General features: G+C 36.7%; 1 protein-coding gene across 1 annotated transcript; it reads left to right on the forward strand.

Moving 5' to 3' along the window:
* Positions 1 to 502: 502 nt before the first annotated feature.
* On the forward strand, positions 503 to 2,591 carry LOC149254255 (disease resistance protein L6-like). Its single transcript, XM_089454742.1, has 3 exons — positions 503 to 1,014; positions 1,130 to 2,225; positions 2,457 to 2,591. Exons 1-3 carry the CDS (start codon positions 503 to 505, stop codon positions 2,589 to 2,591), a joined length of 1,743 nt encoding a protein of 580 aa, XP_089310868.1.
* Positions 2,592 to 7,681: the final 5,090 nt, after the last annotated feature.

A 7,681-nucleotide genomic window follows, 5' to 3' on the forward strand; every position in this document is an offset into this window, starting at 1 on the left:
TTATCAAACCTCCCACCAAATCATTAAACCACACTCTCAAAACTGACCCTTCAAAATTTTGTGCTCGTCAAAGTTCAACCATATTTACCTAAAAAATTAGTAAATTCGCCCATTCAGTTCGGTACGCCTGATATTTCAGTGAATTTGAGTTCAGTACCGAATCGGCCTGCGCTAAATATTCTGTATTAAAAACAATTAAAAAACAAATATTCTATGTAAAAAAAATGTTATAAAATAGCTAACTGTATATAAAAAAGTTTGCAATTGTGAAGGGTATCTTAAGTAAATATGCATGCTAAATTTTATATACAAAATAAAAAGTTGCATGTTAAAAAATTGCGGTTACAAATCCTATGGCAAATAAATTTGCTTGTTAAATTTCACATAGAAGAAATTGCATGCTAAAAATTTATTGTTACCAACCTGTTAAATTTCATATATAAAACAATAATCTGTATGGTAAAATTCAGAATCATCTCCATTTCTATTTTTCCAATCGACAATGGCTGCATCCTCCTCCACCGCTGCTACATCCAACTTGAACTACGATGTCTTCCTAAGTCATCGTGGTGTGGATGCAAAGAAAACTTTTGCCAGCTATCTGTATCTGCGTCTTTCTTCATCTGGATTGAAAGTGTTTCTGGATCTGCCTGAATTACAACGGGGAGACTATTTCGCTCCTCAGATTGTACATGCTATTCAATCGGCCTCTGTACATGTGGCCATTTTATCTCCCGGATATGCTGACTCAGAGTGGTGTCTAAATGAACTCATCATGATGTTGGACTCAAAAGACCCCATAATTCCAGTGTTCTACCATGTTCTACCAGGTGAGGTTCGGTGGACGCTGGGCAGGTATGGTAAAGCCCTAGATAACCTCGCAAAGAAGACTACGCATGACCCTCAAACTCATAAAGAGAAGTCACGGTACGGCCCCAGCACGATTGAGAATTGGAGAATGGCTCTTTATCGTGTCTCAACAATAAGCGGTTTCGAGCTCCAAGCGTTTAACGGGTGATAACTCAAACTCTTCTTTGGCGATTGCATTATTTTTGTTATTTTATGTTGCATGATATTTGGATAGACTTCCTTTTCTCATTGGTTCTATTTATTTTCTCGTGAATTACAGAGATGAGGGGTTGCTGTTAGAGAAAGTAGTTGAACTGGTGCTAACAAAGATGAGAAAACCAGCACTGGAGGTTGCTAAATATCCAATAGGTTTGGATGATAAAGTAACTGATTTAGAAAATACTGTCCTATGGCAGCTACAGCAAAGCGGGAAACCTCAGATTTTGGGGATCGTGGGGTTAGGTGGTGTAGGAAAGACCACCTTAGCAAAAGAAATTTTCAATAGGAAAAATCCAGATTATAGTAAATCCTGTTTTTTAGATGATGTTAGATATAATACACATAAGGGCACTTTAAATTCGTTGCAGTGTAAACTTCTTCAGAGCTTGACAGGATTGTATTATCCAATAAAAAGCGTTGCTGAAGGTATAGGGATGCTCCGGATGCATCTCTCATGTTCTAAAACCTTGGTAGTTTTAGATGATGTGGATCATGTTGATCAGGTACATGCACTTTTGCCAACGGGAACTATTCCCCACTCCCATAGCTTAATATTGATTACATCTAGGAACAAAGATGTTCTCATAAGCTCAAGAGTCGAAGAGTCGTCAATATATAACCTAGCAGGGCTTAAGAGACAACACTCCTTGGAGCTCTTTTGCTCCCATGCCTTCAGCCAACCCTATCCACTCCCGGGATTTGAATGTCTGGTCCAGGAATTCGTACAAGCTTGTAATGGATATCCATTATCTTTGACAGTAATTGGGGCACTTCTTTATGGAAAGGAAGAATCCGACTGGAAAGACGAATTGCGGAGTCTTCCGCGAACACTTCCTCATGACGTAAGGCTGAGCCTTAAAAGAAGTTATGATTCACTCAATACAGAAGAACAGAATATATTTTTAGATATTGCATGTGTTTTGCAAGGACACAACAAGGATAAGGCTATTAGAATATGGAACTGGTCAGGCTGGGAAGCTAGGAGAGGATTTAAAAAATTACGGAACATGTGTCTTGCAGAAGTGGACAGTAAAAATGATATACAAATGCATGACCACCTCAGAGATATGGGGAGAGATCTTGCTGAAAATCCAGGGTTGCCCTGTCGTCTTTGGCGTTGGACAGAGAACACCATCGATGATTTGTTGCAACAACCGGTAAGAGATAATTCTTCAATCATTTTCTATTTTTTTTAGTTCTTACATCATTTTACAAGAAATAATGGATAATTAATCTATGTTTCGAGAATGGACAGGCAAAAATCGTGAGGGGGATTAGAATGGTTCTCGGTGAGTACAACGACAATACGATTCATTGGACGGCATCCATATGAGGAGGTTGCAACTTCTAGACACTGAAGATGTTCTGGTGGACCGCATTTTGACAAGGGTTCTCTCTCCAAATCTCATATGGCTGCGCTCGAACAACTGTCCCTACCCTTCCCTGCCTTCCTCGATTTCAATGAACAATTTGAGCGTTCTAGAAGTTCAAGGGATGGAATTGAGAACACTGTGGGAAAATGATTCACAGGTAAGATAGGATTCGTTGAATTATAGTGTTTATTATTGTTAATGTACCACACGTCTGTAACACGTTCCAAGAGCTCCTTTTAATGATAAATCCATTTATGTTTTTCTTTTTCTTACCCGTGAAAACACGTGAACATTTTTAGGTACCTTTCCAGTTGCGGGAGCTAAAGATTGAGGTCCTTTGTCATTCATTCCAAAGTCTATAGGGATGTTGAACTACCTAAAATCCTTGGTGTTAGGGGGTTGCTCACAAATGAAGTCACTGCCGGACAGCTTTGGTAATTTAACCAAGCTCCAGCACATCCAGCTGTCGCAGTGCTCCGCTTTGGAGAGGTTGCCAGAATCTTTTGGAAATTTAATCAACCTCCAGCACATTCAGCTATCTCAGTGCTACGCTTTGGTGAGCCTGCCAGAATCTTTTGGTAATTTAGCGAACCTCCAGCACATCCAGCTGTATAAGTGCTCGGCTTTGGAGAGTCTGCCAGCAACTTTGGGTAACTTAACCTACCTCCACCACGTCCAGCTGTCTAAGTGCTACGCTTTGTTGTGTCTGCCAGATTCATTTTGTCGATTATTTAACCTCCACTATCTTCATTTGGAGGATTGCATTAATTTAGCCCTGTCAAGCCAAACACTAAGGTATATAACGATGCTTCAGTGCATAAATCTGTCTGGCTGTCCGAAAATTGAATTACTCCCGGAGGGAGTGGCACAACAGAGGTATCTTACACAGTTGCGATTGGGAGGTACAAACTTAATAGAATTGCCAGAAGTAATTGGAAATCTACTCTGTTTAGAAGTTCTGGTAGTAGGAAGCCCCTTGCTGGAGACCCTGCCATTTTCACTATGTTACGGGAAATTGAAGGAATTGCACTTCTGTGCATGTCATAGCTTGAGATGTTTGCCGCAATCGCTTGGACAGTTGACTCAGTTGATTGAGTTGACTTTAGAAGATTGTCCGTTGATAAACGAACTTCCATTTATAAAAGGAGCAAGCATACTTCCGCGGCTAAAACGGTTACAGGTTTCTGATACAGGGATATCGGAGATATCATTTGGTGAAGGTGTTTGCGTCAATCTTCGAGCTCTTACCATCACTCGCTGTAATAATTTGGAGGAGGTTGGGACTTTGCAAATACACTCATAGATTTAAGCTTCAGCAATTGTCATAATTTGAGGGAATGAGATAACATTTGTGGTCTTAAAAAACTTCAAATGCTGGAGATTTCTGGCTGCACGGAGTTGGAGGAGTTGCTGAGAGTTGAAACATTGGTATCTCTGAGCATACTGGATGCAAGTAGATGTGTGAAGTTGAAGGGCATACGGGGATTTGGGCAGCTGACAAAGTTTCAGCACCTACTGGTTGGAGGGTGTTCAGAGTTACAAGAGCTGGGAGGCATCCACCATTGTGTGTCGTTGTGGAGGCTTGATGTCAAAGAATGTCCCAAACTACGGTGGAGTGAGGGAGTAGTGGAGCTGCTGCGCCAGAGAAATGGGTTCTGCTTAGAGGGCGTTTAATTAGGAGATTATTAGTATAAATGTGAAAACATGTTAATGGTTTGAAGTATCATCCGAAGTGTAACTAAATAAGAAAGTATAATGGCAAGGTAGTTAATTTTTATTTTATGGTTATGGTTGTTTTTCCAATAGAATTAAAATGTTATTTTATTAGAAGATGACAGATATATTGAAAAATTGAAAAGTGTTTATTTTTAAAATTCTATTTTATCAGAAGATAACAGATATATTGAAAATTTGAAAAATGTTTATCTTTTATTTAGTCTGAAATAGAAAACATGTTGTGGTATTATATAAATATTTTGACTAGTTACAATTTGAATGTTTTTGGAATTTGAATATTTTTTTCTCATGTAACTCTATCACTTATTTAAACTTTAAAATTTTGTAAAATTCCATTATTATTTTTGAATGAGAATGATTTAGTTGGGGCCGCATCTAAGTGCAAATACCAGGCATAAAATAGGTATGGTAATGTTGCTCCTCCTGCGAGGAGGGCTTTTCCATATTTCATGACACAAAAGAAGCTTTGTGGTAGTAACGCTATGTCGTTGATAATTTGTGCGGCTTTGTTTTTGTTACTAAGTGGGATTGTCCTCCAGGCAGGTTACATTTGATGGAGAGGAAACATGCAGAGGAAACGTGCTATCTGGTGAGGGGAAAGGTGAAGGTTTATCCCAACGGATCTTCTGAACACGTTGAATTAGGTGCTAACGATTTGGGAGCTTGAGCTGCACATGGGATGTGTTTATAGCTGTTGACAAACATTATAGCAGAAAGTATGAACCTGATCATGCCTTCTGCTTCCTGTTTGGGTTTGACTCTATATTTGTTTGACCCTCTTCTGACAACTCTGAAGAAACTGAAATTTTAAACTTTACACAGTGGCTGTGTCTCGCTACTCGAAAAATATATCGAAAATGCTAGTAATGATTTTTCTGGCAAATATGATTGAGTCGATTACATTTATTCGATGTTTGGTATTCATATTAAAAGCAAAATTAACCCTGGCATCATCATATACAGCGATGATTATATAAGAATACTCCACAGAGATGATGGGCCAAAGTTCGTAAAACATTTGCTAATTCAACCTCTTGGAGTAGCTGATGTAGTTTTGATTTTCCAAATTTCCTGGATTCCTTGGACAGGAATACACCTGTATCAAATAGCATGGAATACAACCTACATTTGGTAGACTCTATGTTTAGGTTTTTTTAAATGGAAAAAAAATGTTTTATTCATAAAGTTTATTAGAAAATTTGTATACTTATGATTCTGTTTCTATTAACATATTATATAGAAGTATAGTTTATGATATTATTTTATTATAGATTCAAAATGTCTCAAAAATATAGCTTATGATACCATTCTTACTATAGAGTTAAAATGGTTAGAGATACCAAAATAATTATGTTGTTGTATGAGTTTGTGGAACGTGGGATTGGGAAATTGGGTACCTGTTTCACGAACGGTTAGAGGTTTCCCCAAAATTAATGGGAAATAGTAATATTATATAATAAAAAAATTAAAATAAAATTGATTATATAAAATATATAATAATCAAAAATTGATTATATAATTTATATAATAATCAAAATTAATATTGATTCAAAATATTCAAATATCAAAATCAATTCTCTGACAATATGCACACACTCATTATCAGTTCTGACATGTTTCTCTAGTTATTCTTACTAGAAAAAACAGCTTTAATGTTTAAGTATTGACTGCCACATACAATGTGCACACACTCATTATCATTAGTTCTCTAACATGTTTCTCTAATTATTCTTACAATAAAAAACAACTCTAATGTTTAAGCATTGACTGCCACATACAATATGCACACACAATCTTTTGCAATATATATAAACAACAAAAGATATACTCATCGGCTTCAACAAAATAAATATTCCTCAGTGTGATATCGCCCTTGGCTCAAGGTGCCACATGCTTCCTTAACCCATCAAGATATTGCTCCAGTTTCTCAATTAAGGATATTAGTGTTAAAGATGTCCTTGGTCTTTCTCCCTGCGAAGGTTTCAACATAGGCTCATGTTTTGTGGGCAGTTCAGCATATTTCTCTACAAATTTTGTATTCCCTAACCCTAATGAAAGCAGGAACTCCAAAAAAAAATAGTCTTGAAAGCTCTCGAAACTTTCCTAAACTCCCATTGAAGCTCCCACTAAAAAGGTAATGTTCCCATAAAGTTCCAAAACTCCTATTTAAGCTCCCACTGAAAAGATAACGTTCCCATACAATTTCAAATCTCCCAAAAACACTGAAACCATTAAAACAAATTTCCCACCAATAGAAAGCAGTTCACCTCTAACAAAACAAAATACAAATTAAAACAATTCAAACATTACATTAACCTATAGATAAAAAGGAAGTCTATATTTTGTTTACCATAATTTCTCATAAACATGTATTTTTAAGTTTATTTTTCAAATTCATTGGACAGAATTACACCCATATCCAATAGTATTTCGTTCACTGTAATTTTTCTTCCTCAACTCCTATTTAATTTCTTCTTACTAATTGCTTAAGCGTCCAATTTCATTTCATAACAGATAATTATAAAAAGGCAAACCATACAAAGGATCAATGAGCCATATGCTTGTGCATAAATGAAGTAGAAAAACAATGAAGCTACAATGAACAATGAGAAATCTTCCTTTTTTTTCCCACTGGAAAAATCGTAATCTTTCATTAAATTTGAAAAATTACATGTTGTAGATGCTATTAGCATATGCTATATCCTTCTTTCCACTAAAGTGGCACTGTCAAAAATTTTCAGTTTGTCAAAAACTTTGTGCTACTTTGAGCTTTCATCACCACGCAGGGTGTTCAGTCATTTTCTGCTAAGGAGAAAAAAAATTATATAAAAGAGTCTATTTATATGGCTGTCATCTATGGTAGATTCCACATATGCCACGCAAGGCAATGTCTTTGCTAAAAGTATCTACTTAAATACACTTAAATATAAAGCCTGTAAAATATATGCAAAGTTTGCCAAGCATGTACATAAAAAATTTACAAAAAAAGGCAGTAATCAAGGGCCCTCTGCCTTGTGGTAGATTTGATCAATATAAGGCCGGTGGTAGTAGCGATATTCACTTGGACCTCGCTGTTCCTGGATCATCCACTCTCCTCGGGGAAGTGTCGTGGCCTCCTTGGAAAGCCAGTCAGCACAGTTGTTATGTTCCCTGTAAATGTGATTGCATGAGATAATGTTAAATTGTGCCTTGAATAAAATTACTTCATCCAAAATATTACTGAGTGCGTGAGAGTGACAAACAATAATATTATTGAACCAATTTACTATGATCTTTGAGTCACCATATATGTTTAGATTCATGCAATTATGACCCAATGAGAAATGCAGAAGATGTCGGAGAGTAATGAGCTCTGCAAAATTGTTTGTTCCTTCGCCCAGTCCCATCTTTACTTTGTAATAATGTTGATTATTTATGTAAAGAATAAAACCACCGCCACATCCATAGTGTTATGCAACACCATCAAAGAAAGCCCAAGGGAAATTTTTGTCTATAGGTGTTGG

This window comes from Pinus tabuliformis, chromosome 7 (genome assembly GCF_031772625.1).
Source record: "Pinus tabuliformis cultivar Carrire ecotype Pingquan chromosome 7, CPIR1, whole genome shotgun sequence".
Classification (NCBI taxonomy): Eukaryota; Viridiplantae; Streptophyta; class Pinopsida; order Pinales; family Pinaceae; genus Pinus; species Pinus tabuliformis.

Excerpts from the sequence above, each read along its gene's own strand:
- LOC149254255 (XM_089454742.1), top strand. The coding sequence starts at position 503 with ATGGCTGCATCCTCCTCCACCGCTGCTACATCCAACTTGAACTACGAT. Across the intron at positions 1,015-1,129 it reads GAGCTCCAAGCGTTTAACGG|AGATGAGGGGTTGCTGTTAG; the intron begins GTGATAACTCAA and ends CGTGAATTACAG. Across the intron at positions 2,226-2,456 it reads ATGATTTGTTGCAACAACCG|GGTTCTCTCTCCAAATCTCA; the intron begins GTAAGAGATAAT and ends CATTTTGACAAG.